This window comes from Cetorhinus maximus, chromosome X (genome assembly GCF_964194155.1).
Source record: "Cetorhinus maximus chromosome X, sCetMax3.hap1.1, whole genome shotgun sequence".
NCBI lineage: Eukaryota > Metazoa > Chordata > Chondrichthyes > Lamniformes > Cetorhinidae > Cetorhinus > Cetorhinus maximus.
Window position 1 is genome coordinate 17546100 of NC_135917.1, and position 18180 is coordinate 17564279.

General features: G+C 45.2%; 1 protein-coding gene across 1 annotated transcript in view; it reads right to left on the reverse strand.

Moving 5' to 3' along the window:
* Positions 1–18180, reverse strand: part of pou6f1 (POU class 6 homeobox 1) — a 294584-nt gene that overhangs the window by 104132 nt on the left and 172272 nt on the right. The window contains exons 7-8 of the mRNA XM_078534560.1: positions 11961–12074; positions 10342–10560 (exon numbers count right to left, since the gene is read on the reverse strand). Of these exons, the coding sequence (XP_078390686.1) occupies positions 10342–10560; positions 11961–12074 (333 nt within the window). The remainder of the gene's footprint in view (positions 1–10341; positions 10561–11960; positions 12075–18180) is intronic.

Consider the following 18180-nt stretch of genomic DNA (forward strand, 5'->3'; position numbering starts at 1 on the left):
GGAGGCGGGCTGTCTGAAAGACTGGCCTCGGTACTCAGGGACGTCACCCCAACTATAAAAGAAGCAAGCAAACAAAACAGTTCTCAAGGCTTCACCCCTCAACAACTCTTACCCCGCTGCCACCATACACTTCAACTGCCCCGTCCACACCAAGCTATGCCACCTCATGCCACCCAACCCCCATGGCCCCTCATTATATCCATGCCAACCTATGCACCTCTTACCCAACCCCATGGCCCTTTATAGCTCCTATGCCAACTAAGTGCCAACCCATGCCCTAACTCACCACCCTTTCTCCTTATACACTCCATGCCAACTCACCCAGTATCCACCATGGGCAGACCTCAGGATTCATGCTGAGATGAAATAAAATAAAGTTCTAAATGTCTACTGATCACTTCATTATGTTAAAAACACTTTCATTGATTAAAAAAACGCATTCACTATGCTTTTACATCTGCAGCTGACTCCATGATCCATGGATATGCAAAGTACAAACCACCCTCATTCTCCCACCTGCCCCCCAGCAAAAATGGTGGGCTTCAGGTACAGGGGTGGAACTTCTGGAATCTGGCGCTATTTTGGCTGAGCTGGAGACCCTGTCAGTCAGTGTGAAAATTCAGGCCAGGGATACGCAGGTGGAATGCTACCATCAGAGAGAGCAGGATGGGAAAAACTAGAAACAATAAAAAGGATGGAAGAAACTTTCTGGGGGTGCAAAGTGGACAACAGCTGACAGATCGCTCATTATTAGTCTCACCCAACTGGTCACTCATTATACATCCCTCCCAACTGGCCACTCATTATACACCACCCCCAACTGCCCACTCATTACACATCCCTCCCAACTGGTCACTCATTATACATCCCTCCCAACTGGTCACTCATTATACATCCCTCCCAACTGGTCACTCATTATACATCTCACCCAACTGGTCACTCATTATACACCACCCCCAACTGCCCACTCATTACACATCCCTCCCAACTGGCCATTCATTATACACCACCCCCAACTGCCCACTCATTACACATCCCTCCCAACTGGTCACTCATTATACACCACCCCCAACTGGTCACTCATTACACATCCCTCCCAACTGGCCACTCATTATACATCTCACCCAACTGGGCACTCATTATACACCACCCCCAACTGCCCACTCATTACACATCCCTCCCAACTGGTCACTCATTATACACCACCCCCAACTGCCCACTCATTACACATCCCTCCCAACTGGTCACTCATTATACACCACCCCCAACTGCCCACTCATTACACATCCCTCCCAACTGGCCACTCATTATACATCTCACCCAACTGGCCACTCATTATACACCACCCCCAACTGGTCACTCATTATACGTCACATCCAACTGGCTACAACATACCCAACTGATAAATTATTATACGCCATATCCAAACGGCCACTCATTATACATCACACCCGACTTGTCACTCATTATACATCCCACCCAACAGGTCACGCGTTATACGTTACATCCAACTGGTTACAACATACCCAACTGGTGACTCATTATACGTCATATCCAAGCGGCCACTCATTATACATCCTACCGAACGGACCACTGATTATAAATCCCACCCATCTGGCCACTCATTATACATCCCATTCAACTGGCCACTCATTATACATCCCATTCAACTGGCCACTCATTATACATCACCCCCAACTGGCCACTCATTATACATCACCCCCAACTGGCCACTCATTATACATCCCACCCAACTGGCCAGTCATTATACATCACCCCCAACTGGCCACTCATTATACATCCCGCCCAACTGGCCACTCATTATACGTCATATCCAAACGGTCATTCATTATACATCATTCCCATCTTGTCACTCATTATACATCCCAGCCAACTGGCCACTCATTATACATCCCACCCAACTGGCCACTCGTCATACATCACGGCCAACTAGTCACTCATTATACATCCCACCGAACTGACCACTCATTGTACATCACACCCAACTGACCACTCATTATACAACCCACCCAACTGGTCATGCATCAAACCTTACCCCCAACTGGTCACTCTTTATATGTCACATCCAACTGGCTCTGTCATACCCAACTGGTGACTCATTATATGTCATATCCATGCGGCCACTCATTATGCATCCCACACAACTGGTCATGCATCATAGATCACGCCCAACTAGTCACTCATTGTACATTCCACCCAACTGACCACTCATTATACATCCCACCCAATTGGCCACTCATTATACATCCCACCCAACTGGCCACTCATTATACATCATCCCCAACTGGTCACTCATTATACGTCACATCCAACTGGCTACAACATACCTAACTGATGACTCATTATATGTCATATCCAAATGGCCACTCATTATACATCACACCCAATTGACCACTCATTATGTATCCCGCCCAACTGGCCACTCATTGTACATCATAACAAACTGGCCACTCATTATACATCACACCCAATTGACCACTCATTATGTATCCCGCCCAACTGGCCACTCATTGTACATCATAACAAACTGGCCACTCATTATACATCCCACCCAACTGGCCACTCATTATACATCATCCCCAACAGGTCACTCATTATACGTCACATCCAACTGGCTACAACATACCTAACTGGTGACTCACTATACGTTACATCCAACTGGCTACAACATACCTAACTGGTGACTCACTATACGTTACATCCAACTGGCTACAACATACCCAACTGATGACTCATTATATGTCATATCCAAACAGCCACTCATTATACATCACACCCAATTGACCACTCATTATATATCCCGCCCAACTGGCCATTCATTGTACATCATAACAAACTGGCCACTCATTATACATCCCACCCAACTGGCCACTCATTATATATAATGCCCAACTGGTCACTCATTATACATCCCACTCAACTGCCCACTCATTATATATCCCACCGACCGGCCACTCATTGTACATCCCACAAACTGGCCACTCATTATACATCCCACCGACTGGCTACTCATTATACATCCCACAAACTGACCACTCATTATACATCCCACCGACTGGCCACTCATTATACATCCCATCCAACTGACCACTCATTATATAACCCACCCAATTGGCCATGTATTATACATCCCACGCAACAAGCCACTCATTATCCAGCCCACCCAACTGGCCACACATTATACATCCCACCCAACTGGCAACTCATTATATAACCCACCCAACTGGCAACTCATTCTATATCATATCCAACTGGTTGCTCATTATACATCCCAGACAACTGGTCACTCATTATGTATCCTGCCCAACAGGCCATGCATGATACATCCTGTCCAATTGGTCACTCATTATACATCCCGCCCAACAGGCCATGCATTATACATCCTGCCCAACTGGCTATTCATTTTGCATCCCACCCAACTGGCCACGCATTATACATCCCACCCAACTGGCCACGAATTATACATCACATTCAACTGGCCACTCATTATACATCCCACCCAACTGGTCACTCATTATACATCCCGCCCAACTGGCCACGCATTATACATCCCACCCAACTGGCCACGAATTATACATCACATTCAACTGGCCACTCATTATACATCCCACCCAACTGGTCACTCATTATACATCCCTCCCAACTGGCCACTCATTATACATCCCGCCCAACTGGCCACTCATTATACATCCCACCCAACTGGTCACTCATTATACATCCCGCCCAACTGGCCACTCATTATACATCCCACCCAACTGGTCACTCATTATACATCCCACCCAACTGGTCACTCATTATACATCCCGCCCAACTGGCCACTCATTATACATCCCACCCAACTGGTCACTCATTATACATCCCGCCCAACTGGTCACTCATTATACATCCCGCCCAACTGGCCACTCATTATACATCCCACCCAACTGGTCACTCATTATACATCCCACCCAACTGGTCACTCATTATACATCCCGCCCAACTGGCCACTCATTATACATCCCACCCAACTGGTCACTCATTATACATCCCGCCCAACTGGTCACTCATTATACATCCCCCCCAACTGGCCCCTCATTATTCATGCCTTCCAACTGGCCACTCATTATACATCCCGCCCAACTGCCCACTCATTATACATCCCACCCAACTGGTCACTCATTATACATCCCGCCCAACTGGCCTCTCATTATACACCCCACCCAACTGGCCACGCATTATATGTTCCGGCCAATAGGCCACTTATTATAAATCCCTCCGAATTGGCCACTCATTATATATCGCTCCGAATTGGCCACTCATTATAAATCGCTCCGAATTGGCCACTCATTTTAAATCGCTCCGAATTGGCCACTCATTATAAATCCCGCCCCACTGGTCACTCATTATACATCCCTCCCAATTGTCCATACCTCATGTACGTCACTAAATTCTCCAACCTTTTGTTTCCAATATTGGATCTGCTATTTTTCATGCTTAACTTTATCATTAAAAGGTGTAACTTACTCCAGGCAGAACTTACCTAACTCATTAAATGAAAACTGCTAGTGTATTGAAACAGTTTTATAAGTAGTGATTTTTTACATTTTCAGTCGCAAGAACCCACTCCTGCCTCCCACCTGTAAACATTAACAATACTCCCTCCAATCCTATCTCCTAGTTTCCCGAACAAAAACAATATTATTATCTTGGCACGGACACGATGGGCCGAATGGTCACCTGCTGTGCCATAAATATTTCTATGTTCTATCTGGTAGAAAGTAGTCGCCATCCGACCGGTTTTCTCCTCAAAAAATGGAGGTAAAAGGCACCAATTTTACATGTTGCCGAACTGTTACATTCCCCCCCATATTGTTGCTCTCACCTCAATTCTAGAACTTACCTTCTAGTGCTGATATTCTTATTATAATGCATGAGCTAGCTGTGGAGGTGCGACAAGTGGCAAAAGTTCACAACTAAACTGCTGATGAGGTCCATCTGCATGTCCCTGGCTATGGGTTTGAAAACAGTCCACAATAAATTTGTGCGCCAAAGTTTTTTTAAAAAATAATGTTGCAGTATGTCAAATATGGGAAGAACACAGAATACTGAATTCTTCAGGCACTCTACTCACAGTGCAGGGATTATCCAGATCCAGATCTATTCCAATTGATGTTGACCTTTTCATGATGAGCCTAAATTGGTTACCTGTCCCGCATAATAACTAGCTGAGAATTGTATAAGACATAATATTTTCCAAAAGCTCTTTAAGCAGCACATTATAGAAGGCATTGCGTCAAACATACCACCTCTCCCACTTCTTTATGTACTCTGAAGCATCTTATCATAGAGAAAGTGAGTTTGGGAAATTAATAATGGAAAGTAGGGAGATGGCGGATGAATTGAACAGGTATTTTGCTTCGGTCTTCACTATAGAGGATACAAGCAACATCCCGGAAATAGCTGTAAATCAGGAAATGGGAGGGAGAGAGAAACTCAGGAAAATTACAATCACCAGAGAAGTGGTACTGAGCAAATTGTTGGGGCTACAGACTGACTAATCCCCAGGACCAGATGGACTTCATCCTTGGGTCTTGAAAGAAGTGGCTAGTGAAATAATTAATGTGTTGGTTTTCATTTTCCAAAAGTCCCAAGGGCAAGATTTTGACCTTGGCATGCGGGCGCGCACCCAACGCTGGAGTGTAAAATAGCCCATGACGACGTCAGACGAGCGTCCTGATGTCATCGCGCACTTGCGCGATATTTCGGTTGGCGGTCGCGCGCGAGAGTCGGCAGCGCACCCGCCGACAATTAAGAGGCCTATTAAGGCCATTAAAGTTTCAATTAGCGGGGATTTTTTGCAGCCCGTCCAACATTACGGTTGGCGGGTGGGCAAATCGGCCAAGCGGCCTTTGCATTTTTGAGGAAACCTCATCCATGGGCGGGATGAGGTTTCCGAGATTAATTTTTAAAAAAATAAAAATGTGTAGCTATAAATTTCAACATCCGTATGTTGAGGTGACTCATTCTGATGCGTCAACATTGTTTCCGGATTTTACATTCTGTTTTTATTGATCTTAAATTTGTCAGCTCCCTGAGGCAGCTCTGCCTTCAGGGAGCTTTCCTTCTGTGCTCCCCTGTGCCTGCGCTGACTTCAGCACTCGCCCTCCTCCCTCCCCCACCCCAGCAGCGCTGAGCGTTTCAGCGTGCCTTTCACACTGGTTGGCCATTAATTGGCCAGCCAGTGTGAAATCACGGTCAGGGGCTGATCGCAGGCAGTGGCCCGTTTCCTGGCTGCTCCTGGGCCTGCAAGCCGAGGTCAAATTCCTGCCCCTAGATTCGGGGAAGGTTCCATTAGATTGGAAAATAGCAAATGTAACTCCTTTATTCAAAAAGGGAGACACAGAAAGCAGAAAACTACAGGCCAGTTAGCTTAACATCTGGCGTAGGGAAAATGTTAGAAGCTATTATTAAAGATGTTATAGCAGGGCACTGAGAAAAATTCAAGGCAATCAGGCAGAGTCAACATGGTTTTGTAAAAGGGAAATCATGTTTAACCAGTTTATTGAAGTTCTTTGAAGGAGTCACATGTGCTGTGGATAAAAGGGAACCGGTGGATGTGCTATACTTAGATTTCCAGAAGGCATTTGATAAAGTGCCACATCAAAGGTTATTGCAGAAAATAAAAGCTCATGGTGTAGGGGTAACATATTGGCATGGATAGAAGATTGGCTGGCTAACAGAAAGCAGAGAGTTGGCATAAATGGGTCTTTTTCTGGTTGGCAGGATGTGATGAGTGGTGTGCCACAGGGATCAGTGCTGGGAATTCAACTGTTTACAATTTATAAAAATGACTTGGATGAAGGGACCGAAGGAATGGTTGCTAAATTTGCTAACGACACAAAGATAGGTAGGAAAGTAAGTTGTGAAGAGTACGTAAGGAGGCTACAAAGTGACATGGATAGGTTAGGTGAGTGGGCAAAGATCTGGCAAATGGAGTATAATGTGGGCAAATGTGAAATTGTTCATTTTGGCAGGAAGAATAAAAAAGTTTATTATCCAAATGGTGAGAGATTGCAGAGCTCTGAGATTCAGAGGGATCTGGGTGTCCTATTGTATGAACCACAAAAGGTTAGTCTGCAGGTAATTAGGTAAGCTAATAGAATGTTATCAGTTATTGTGAGGGGAATTGGTTACAAAAGGTTATGCTTCAGTTGTACAGGGCACTGGTGAGACCACATCTGGTGTATTGTGTACAGTATTGGTCTCCTTATTTAAGGAAAGATGTAAATGCATTAGAAGCAGTTGAGAGAAGATTTACTAGATGAATATGTGGAAAGGGCAGGTTGTCTTATGAGGAAAGGTTGGACAGACTAGGCTTGTATCCACTGGAGTTTAGGAGAGTAAGAGGTGACTTGATTGAAACATATAAGATCCTGAGGGGACTTGACAGGGTGGATGTGGAGATGATGTTTTTTCTTGTGGGAGAATCTAGAACTAGGGGCCACTGTTTAAAAATAAGGCGTCGCTTATTCAAGACAGAGATGAGGAGAAATTGTTTCTCTCAGAGGGTTGTGAGTCTCTGGAACTCTCTTCCTCAAAAGGCAGTGGAAGCAGAATCTTTGAATATTTTTAAGACAGAGCTAGATAGATTCTTGATTAACAAGGGGGTGAAAGGGGGTAGGCATGAATGTGGGGTTGAGGTTACAATCAGATCAGCCATGATCTTATTGAATGGTGGAGCAGGCTTGAAGGGCCGAGTGGCCTCCTCCTGCTCCTCATTCGTATGCTCATTTGTAAGACGATTTCTGCAGTTACTCCTCATGTATCAATTTTAAGAGCATCTAATTCAGCACCATGGGACTGTAGATCGGTCATAAAAAAAGAAGCAAATTAGACATTTAGGAATTCACCCATAGTCTAATCTTCATATCTAACCCATTTTGTTAAATCTCTCAAAGGACTTATATGGGAGGAGGAATTTTAACTGAGAGTGACACCATATGTCATTAATTTGAGGGTCTTGCAATTTTAACGCCCAGGCCTCATATACATCCCCTGGCTAGCTGCCCAATTGTAACAGACAGAGGTAGCTGGTTGCTGAAGCGTAGAGGCTACCTACCAGCAGCAAGATGTGTTATGGGTCGGGGGGTGTATGCAGAGGGCTGGGTGACAAGTTAGTGACTTCAGTTCTTCAGTCAGTGCAGGATATATCAGTTGAGATCAGTAGAATAACCAAGAAAAGAGGGAACTTTGCTTATTGTGTAGAATCCAGATATATCCATTAACTTGTTTCACACAACACTCTATACAGCTGCAATATAAGTTAAGGCTTTTCCAGACAATATATTCCTTTGTAGAGTAACTCTGAGACTGCAAGTGGGAACATAGACCTGTCTACTAGCACATGAAGGGTTCACCTCAGCATATAGAGTCATTCAGGAACAGAATGCTGAGGGAGACTGTGGAATCAGTAGAAGCGAAGTTTGAGTCTGTCATGTTGATGCTGCTCTGTTCAGGCTGTACCTTGAATACAGTGTCCAGTTCCCATCACTGAGGCATCGTGGAGTCAAGACTTAAGGCTGCTCCCTAATGACAGGCGATTAGGTTCTGAGAAGAGGCAAGAAAATCTCATTCTTCATTGATGAGCAAGAACCTTGTAGAAGTGAATAAGAAACTAAGTGGAATAGAAATAATAACTTAACCTTGACTGTCAAACAAAGGGGCATCAATACAAACTGGTAAAGGCAAGTTCAGAACCAACATCAGGATTTCTTGCTTCACACAATGAGTGATCAACACTTAGCATTACCTCTGGGTAGGGGAGTGGGGACAAAATCTTTGGAATCATTCAAGAGGCAGTAAGATGCAGGTTGGGGTGGGGGAACTGCGGGTTTGTCCGGGAAGATTAAGTAGATGGGTCAAATAGCCTCCCTCATGTACTTGAAGAGGGTTTGTAGGGTTATGGGGGCAAAATTGAGGTCTGGCACAAAATGGAAAGTGTTTTCAAAGAGCAAGGACAGGCATAACAGGCCAAATGGCTTCCATCAGTGCTATAATGTTCGATAACTTGTCTTACTTTTTTGTTGTTTTTTGAGGGGACTTTAGTGCTGGAGAACAGAACTCAGACACCAAATGTTAACAGCACTTCCATATCAGGTATAGCACATCTAGATGAAAAGTTCCCTCTACCCTGTACAAGTATGTCTGAACCCAACCTTTGAAGAACATTTTTTAAGTTTTTTGAAATCAAACATCCTTCGGCCTGCCTGCTGACATTGCCAGTTCGGGCACTCTTGGACTGTAGGTCCATGCCTCCTGGGACCCGTATATTCAGCAGAGAAAGGAAAACGTTTTTCAAATGGACAATATGTCCCACAATTCATACCTTGCTTGTTGTAAAGATATTGCAGAATTTACTTCAAAGCTCGTTGCAGGAAAATGACATACCTTGTATACATACATTGTACAAAAGATATTGCAACTAAAATGGCTGAGTACAATATTTGCTCCATCAGGAAAGGAAATTGGAATTGCAAGTGAGAAAGTGAATTATACAGCACCCTTCGAGATAGAATAAACATGGCATTCAGCTTCGTCTGCAGTTTTTATAACTTTATGTGGTATAGTTAAAATATTCCAAAGAAACATCTGTGTTAGGAACGTGTGACTGGGGGAATGTTCTTGTGTTTGTGTTTTTCTCCACTTGTGGTGTGGAATAGTATGTAATGCAATTCCAAAAATGCTCAGTGACACTCACTGTGGTACTTGTGGTATCATTGGTTACTTCTGTCATTGTGGAGGATGCAGGGCATAGGGGGTGCACATGTATTGGTTATTGAGAGAAGGTTTTGGTGGAGAGGTTTGTTTGATTTTGGTGGTTTTTGAAAATTGTGTAACTTCCATGTTGGCCCATCTGTGTGGCATCAAATGAGCAAGAGCAGTTTTTCTTTGTCTTGTTATTCTAGAATGTTAAAAGGCAGTGATGTCTGCTACTTGTTTACAGTGTGAGGTGGTGGAGCTACTTTAGTATTGAAATGCACTTGGCTTGTGGAAATGTAATTTCTGTTGGGTTCTCTTAGGTCTCCCATAGAATATGTAATAAATGCATTTTTAAAACAAATCATTAGAAACAGCTAATAACATAAGTGTGCTTCATAAAAGTAGGGTATATCTCGTATAGCATTAGTAATCAATACCAAGGTCAAATAGAACCTTTGCTTGGGCATAAAGGCAAGTCATTCTTTATGTATTTTGTAACGTTTTCATAAATTGCAATTGCAAAAAGTGGTGCTCCCATTAAACATACTCCAATGTGTGTAAAAGAAACCTAGGAGACTTTACCTGCTGCGTTGTCTTTACAGGTGAGAGGGGGACTCCTTGTCGACTCAGAACTGGCACAAACTGGTTGCTGATGACAGTTGCGATCACCTGACCTTGGGAGTTCAGCAGCATCTGTGGTGTGACTGCTTGCACTTGTAAGCTTTGTGCTGGTACTGCTGTCACTGCATTGGTTGTTGTTATTGTTGCTGGGTTCATGACTAAAGGAACAGTTCCTATGACCTGTGTTTGAGAATGACAATATCAGTGATAGGATACAAACAAATACAAGAATGAGCACTGTTGCCAAAATCAGAAAATTGCCATTGGGAGATTTTATGAGCAGAGTGAATTAGGGTACCTTATTAGGACATATCACTGAGATACTTTTAGCAGTCTATTTTTGAACATTGAGCTGAATAGAATGAGGTCACTAATTTCTACATTTTGATTGCTTGTTATTTGGCGCAGGCTAGTGGGAGTATGGTAAGTTTATTTTCATGGCTATCTTGTGCTGAAAGCAATGTGTTTTTTTAAGGTTGCTCCTGGGAGGTGATTTGGGTGTTAGACATGAGTTGCAGCTAAGTGAGCCTCCATTCCTACCCATACAATTTTATTTGGGAAATAAAGTTAAGACCAGCATGACAACCTTTATCAGACTACAGAATGATTGCAACAAAATCAAAAATAAGTCTATTAATAGCAACACTATTGTGTACAATCACTTAACTGATACCTCTGTGCCAGCATTTTAACCATAGGCATGACTTTTGAAATGAAGTGGGGTAGTCCCCCTTCCCTATTGGTCTCCCATTGCTAACTGATATCCTGTTTGGTAACTTTATTGACCAGTTTATATGAGCCAAGTCCCTTCTTATCTCACTGAATGTTATCTTTTCCCAGTCCGTTGTCTTTGACTCTTCCATCACCTTTACCTATTTGGGCTGCAAGGAGGGTCTCTACACCACATAACATGAGACTGTTCAATCAGACAGTTTGGGGGAAACAGGCTCAGCTGATAAGGATGTTTCTTGGACCATGTAGCAAGAATCCACAGACTTGTGTGCACTGGGTGATCTGGGAAGATGGACAAGCAGAGAAAGAATTTTACAAACATAGATACATTATTAAATAAAGTGGGAATAGATGTCAAGTTGCAGGCACAGCTTCAAAGTTAGTCACAGCGCTGAAGCAGAAGTCACATCTTGAGGGAGATTGGGCAGACAATCTAAACAGTTATCAGAAGATAAAACCAGCAATGAACACCTGCCTCATCACCATTCGTAATAAGCTTGTACTTGCAACTCTTCTAGCCTGAGTAGTATTACCTTGCATCCCCATATTTAACTTGTAGATTTGACTACAGGCCAAGTCTGTAACCTAAGCTGTTGATCATATACGTGTTATATGCATGTACAAAAAGCAGCTATTAGTCATGTTTTGTTTTTGTTTTCATGCTTTTATGTCTCAACAGCTTGTGCAGTTTCTTGAACACAGGAGACGTTTACTGCCTGTAGTATGTACTGAGATTTGACAAAAAAGATGGTCAGAACATGAAGATGTTATGTTTAGCTTTCTTAAGCAATAAATACATGTTTATTACCATGAAAATTTCACAGGTTTCAGACCTGGAGTACACTTACCTGTCCTTGTGCATTAGTTATGATCTGACTTGTAATTCCCTGGAAGCTGGGCACAGCATTTGCAATAACTGGAGTAGCCGTCAAAGAGCCCACAAGTGAAGTTTGACTACTAAGCTATCGAGGAAGGAAAAAAAAATAGTTGTCCTAATGTGAAAAACACAGTGATAATGCCATCAGTAGAATAAAAATACACAGAGCATGCACAAAATTTCACAGCAGTCAACTTCAAATTCTTAATGTATCCTCTCCCCTTTCAGATTCTGGGTGACCTGCTGTGTATTCCCAGCATTTAGAATCACAAGAAGGTATAAAGGAGACCGCACAACAAGCCTCTTTCTACTCTTCCCACCAGGGGCTCACTTAGTCACAATATGCAAGACAGATCATATTACACTAATACACTTAGCACAAGGGGATAGCATAAGGGTGTGTCATATTATGCAAAATGAACTCACAGAGAACATCAGGTTAACTTAAGAAAATATGTATTTATAATGTTCTTAGTTCTGTACTTTTGGTTGCTATAACGATCCTGTGCAGGTCTGAAGAGAAACATTTCTTGGTGATTGCCTGATGTTGTTCTGTTTTGGACACTTGCTGCTGCTCTGTTACTGATGGCTAATGTTCTATCTCTTCCAGGGGCCTGGATTGTTGCTGTTCTTAACAAGCATCTTTGTCTCTTTCAGTTGTAACATTGTGCAACATGCAACTATGATCTTGCTGTCAATTCACTCCGGAGCCTACCATGAGGCATCCTTCAAGTGGTTCAAACACTGGAATTGTTCTTCGAAGGGTATGTTTCTGCCATGTGAATTGATGTCGTTACACATCCAACAGCCAAAGTTGCATTTTACTTTCTTCATGGAAGAGCTGGGGAAAGATTTATCACATCAGGCTGTATTCGTCATGAGTATGCCCCTGCACAAGCATTGACTTCTATAATTCTGTGCCTTTAGTTTCATACCATCAGCACTTCCATGGAGCAGTAACCCTTGCTGTTGATAAAAGGACAAGCATTCCCTGCAAATGGAAATGTGGATGTAATCAATGGCACCTTGTATCCTAGCAGTACAACAAATCTCAAAAGATTGGATCTGACTCACCACTTGCTGACTGGGATAATGGCTGACTCTACTGGGGTTTCCTGGAAGATGCTGGAAAGAGCCAATGAGTTTTAAGCTTAGTCTATTCTATCCCAATAGTAGTGCCATCAGGATTATGCGTTTTAAGGAGTTCCAGGAGATGATTATTTGATTGTGCCCCTGGTGTAGCACAGCTTCCTGTTCCTCCCTGCAGTCCACACAGGCTCCACATATACTATCTCATGCAACACTGGTGCAATGGGTCTTAATGGTATCTCCCCCATGGCTTTGAACCTCTTTGACTGTCCTCTCCTAAGGTTACAGCTCCTCACCTTCCAATTTATCCTGTCGTCTAAGATTTGATGGTCCACCCCAGTTGTGTGTCATACAGACTGCTCTTTGCATTCACACATTGAAACCCAGTGCTTTAATTCCAATTTGAGATAATTAACACAAAGCTTGAATGAGTTCATTCCTGAGCAGAATTCCCTTTATTGTCAAGACCTTAGGAAGCAAAGAAAGTTTGGTGTTGGGTCTATGATGTAACAGTGGTAACAATTAAAACACAAGCAATTTCAGGGGTAGAAGTGACTAATTGTGTTCCTAACATTAATGTACACAATTGCTAACCGGTCATATTTACTCTCCAGGAGCTTCTTTGACTCTATGGGAGGAGCTTTTATTGAAATGCCAGGGTGGGAATGGAGGTGGGCAGTCGCTCAGTGTGTGAAGAGGAACCCATCCAAAATGAATACATGGCTAATTAAGGTTCTTCACGAGCTTGTTGTCAGCTCATTAAGGGCCAGTTTGGAATTTTCTTTTTAAGGCATGGGATCCAGTCAGCAGCTCAACCAGAAACGGGAGGAAGAGGGATTAACAGAGCAGGGAGCGACTGACCAAGCAGGAAGATTCCTCAAAAGGAAGGGATTCCACTCCTTAAACATTCAGCTGGTATACAACCACAGCTGCAGCTCCTCAAGAAACACTCAGAAATCCATGGATGGTGGATCAAGTTTATCCCTTGAAGAGATGGCTGATGACACCCGTGTGCAACCCTGCCACAGAAGCTGAGACACACTCCGAGCAATGGCACCTGAGCACAAGAGTTATCATTGAGCAGGCCATCGGTCTCCTGAAGGTGATGTTCGGGTGCCAGGTGCCTAGACTGGGTGGGTGGTGCCCTCCAGTAGATTCCCTCCAGGGTCTCACACATTGTGGTGGTCTGCTGCACTTTCCATAATATGACTCTCCAGAAAGGTGTCAACCTTGAAGGGGGAGAAGTGCTGGAATGGCACAGCTCCTCGGAGGAGAAAGAAGCGGAGGAGGAAAATGAGAATGAGGCCGAAGGAGAACTGGAGAATAGTCTCCATGCTTTGCCGGGATGTTGCCATTGTAGACTCAGGAGGTGCAGTGCACATCAAGATGGTAGGGACACTAGGGCCACTCTGATCCAGATATATTTCATTCAGTGAGGCAGTCTGCAGGACATTTGGAGAGGAGATTCTCCTTCAACTAAGTGAGAGCAAGCATCCATTAAGAACGAAAGTTAGCAAACTTCCAATGGCACAAACACTGCAAGGATCCAGAGTCTCCACCTGACACACTCTTTTCCAACACAGTCCTTTGCTTTGCTAACCCTTCCTGCGAGGTGTAGCCTACTGTCGAATAGTGCTCAGGCTATGATCTATGCGTGTGGATCATCAATGCTGCTGCACACACATCTCTCCTATGGTCAAGAGAACTCTATGGGCAGAATTTTTTCCGTCGGTGAGCAGGGGGTGGGGCCCGCTCACCGATGCGTAAAATGACGCGGGATGATGTTGGGCGGAACCCCCGATGTCACCCCTCCCCATTTAAATTTTCAGGAAGGCGGGGGCGCAGCAAAATCAGCTGCGGGCCCGCTGACCTGTCAATGGCCAATTGAGGCCATTGACAGGATCATTGAAACAATTAAAGGACCTGCCCGTCCAACCTTAAGGCTGGCGGGTCAGCCAGGAGCCCCGGCGGGGAATAGAGAAAACATGAAACCTCATCCACCGGCGGGATGAGGTTTCATGTAGGGATTTAAAAAGTTTAATAAAGTTATAGTATAAATTATGAACATGTCCCATCTCGTTGTCACATGAGGGGGTCATGTTAGGGATGTTTTTTTCTATTTTTAATCTTTTTCGAAGTGGAAGCGATCTCCCTGAGGCTGCATTTAGCCAGCCCATGTAAAATGGCGGTGCAGCCCGCTTCTCCGGCGGGGATCAGCTCCCCGCCCGCCGGAGATTGGGTCAGGCCCACCCACCCGACAGGCAGAAAACTCTGCCCTATATGTTCTCAGATGCCCCTCTCTTTTGCATTTTGTTGACTGCTGACCAAGAGACATGACATCTGGGTCTCTCTTTGGACCCACCTTACCAGACCCAAGCAGGTCATTGAAACATTTCCTGCATTGGACCCAGTTCCTCCCCATTCCTCTGCTGCTGACCTCATGAGCCACATCCAGTCATGCCTTCTTGGTCTACCTTGCAGGTCTATCATGCCACTGGCAAGGGATAGGATATTTCTTTGTGATGTTGCTCCCTCCAGCAGCACCTCAAGTGAGGCATCAGAAAAAAGGCCCTGGCATGAGGGCCCTCCTTACCCACTGCCCTCTGCTCAGTTTCTTCCATTATTGAGACAAATGGCAATCACAGCAACGGCTGCCACTCACCCTTTAAATCAGGTCCACTGCTTCATGTGTCCTGCTTCCTTCCCATCCCGCCGCCACTAATTGGATGGCAAACACGACTCCAGGCCAATTAACACATCCAGGCCCATCCAGGACCTCCACCCCTGCCTGTCCTTCTGTCCCAATCCTGTCTTCCAATCCCAGCCCCGGCCGTGTATTCACTATACCCCCTGACCTTCCCCTCTCTGATGCTGAACGTTCAGTGCTCAGCAAAGGACTCAGTTTCATACCCTTACGCCCTCATCTCAATGGATTTCGGGCTCGGCACGATGCTGAACTCTTCTTCCGCCACCTTCGTCTCCGTGCTCACTTCTTTGGGCAGGAGTCCTCTCCCCGTTCAACGGATCCTTTTACCCACCTCCAATATTCTCCCTCCACCTGGTCCCTTCCCTCTGGCCTCTTACCTGCTCTTGATCTTTTCATTGAGAACTGTCAGCGTGACATCAGTCGTCTCAATTTCTCTGCTCCTCTCACCCACTCTAACCTGTCTCTCTCTGAACTTGCTGCACTCTGTTCTCTCAGGTCCAACCCTGACTTTGTCATCAAACCCGCTGACAAGGGTGGTGCTGCTGTTGTCTGGCGCACCGACCTCTACCTCGCAGAGGCTGAGCGCCAACTCGCAGACACTTCCTCCTACCTCCCCCTGGACCATGACCCCACCACCAAACATCAAGCCATTGTTTCCTGCACTGTTACTGACCTCATCTCCTCTGGAGATCTTCCTTCCACAACTTCCAACCTCATAGTCCCCCAACCTCGGTTGGCCCGCTTCTACCTCCTACCCAAAATCCACAAACAGGACTGTCCCGGCAGACCGATCGTGTCAGCCTGTTCCTGCCCCACGGAACTTATTTCTTGCTACCTTGACTCCATTCTCTCACCACTTGTCCAGCCTCTTCCCACCTAAATCCACGATTCCTCTGACACCCTACACCATATCAACAATTTCCAGTTCCCTGGCCCCAACCGCCTCCTCTTCACCATGGACGTCCAATCCCTCTACACCTCCATCCCCCACCGGGATGGTCTGAGGGCTCTCCGCTTCTTCCTCGAACAGAGGCCCGAACAATCCCCATCCACCATCACTCTCCTCCGTCTGGCTGAACTTGTTCTCTCACTGAACAATTTCTCCTTAAACTTGTCTCACTTCCTCTAAATAAAAGGTGTGGCTATGGGTACCCGCATGGGCCCCAGTTATACCTGTCTCTTTATGGAGTATGTGGAACATCCCTTGTTCCAGCCCTACTCAGGCCCCCTCCCACAAATTTTTTCCCGGTATATTGATGACTGTTTTAGTTCCACTTCATGCTCTTGCCTGGACCTGGAAAAATTTATTAATTTTGCTTCCGATTTCCACCCCACACTTACCTTCACATGATCCATCACTGATACTTCCCTTCCCTTCCTTGACCTCTCTGTCTCCATTTCTGGTGATAGACTGTCCACCAATATCCTTTACAAGCCTACCAACTCCCACAACTACCTCAACTACAGCTCCTCGCACCCTGCTTCCTGTAAGGACTCCATCCCAGTCTCTCAGTTCCTTCGCCTCCGTCACATTTGTTCTGATGATGCCACTTTCCAAAACAGCGCTTCCTTAATCGGCGTTTCCCACCCCCGGTGGTTGACAGGGCCCTCAACCGTGTCTGACCCATCTCCTGCGCCTCTGCCCTCAAACCTTCCTCTTGCTCGCAGAACCATGATAGGGTCCCCCTTGTCCTCACTTTTTACCCCATCAGCCTCCGCATTCAAAGAATCATCCTCCGCCATTTCCGCCAACTCCAGCATGATGCCACCACCAAACACATCTTCCCTTCACCCCCCCCATTGGCATTCCGCAGGGATCGTTCCCTCTGGGACACCCTGGTCCACTCCTACATCGCCCCCAGCACCTCAACCCCCTCCCACGGCACCTTCCCATACAATAAGACCATAAGGCATAGGAGCAGAAATTAGGCCATTCGGCCCATCGAGTCCACTCCGCCATTCAATCATGGCTGATAAGTTTCTCAACCCCATTCTCCCACCTTCTCCCCGTAGCCTTTGATCCCCTTGCCAATCAAGAACCTATCTATCTCGGTCTTAAATACTCAATGACCTGGCCTCCACAGCTTTCTGTGGCAACGAATTCCATAGATTCACCACTCTCTGGCTAAAGAAGTTTCTCCTCATCTCCGTTCTAAAAGGTCTTCCCTTTACTCTGAGGCTGTGCCCTCAGGTCCTCGTCTCTCCTACTAATGGAAACATCTTCCCCACATCCACTCTATCCAGGCCTTTCAATATTCTGTAAGTTTCAATCAGATCCCCCCTCATCCTTCTAAACTCCATCGAGTATAGACCCAGAGTCCTCAAACATTTCTCATATGTTAAGCCTTTCATTCCTGGGATCGTTTTCGTGAACCTCCCCTGGACCCTCTCCAGG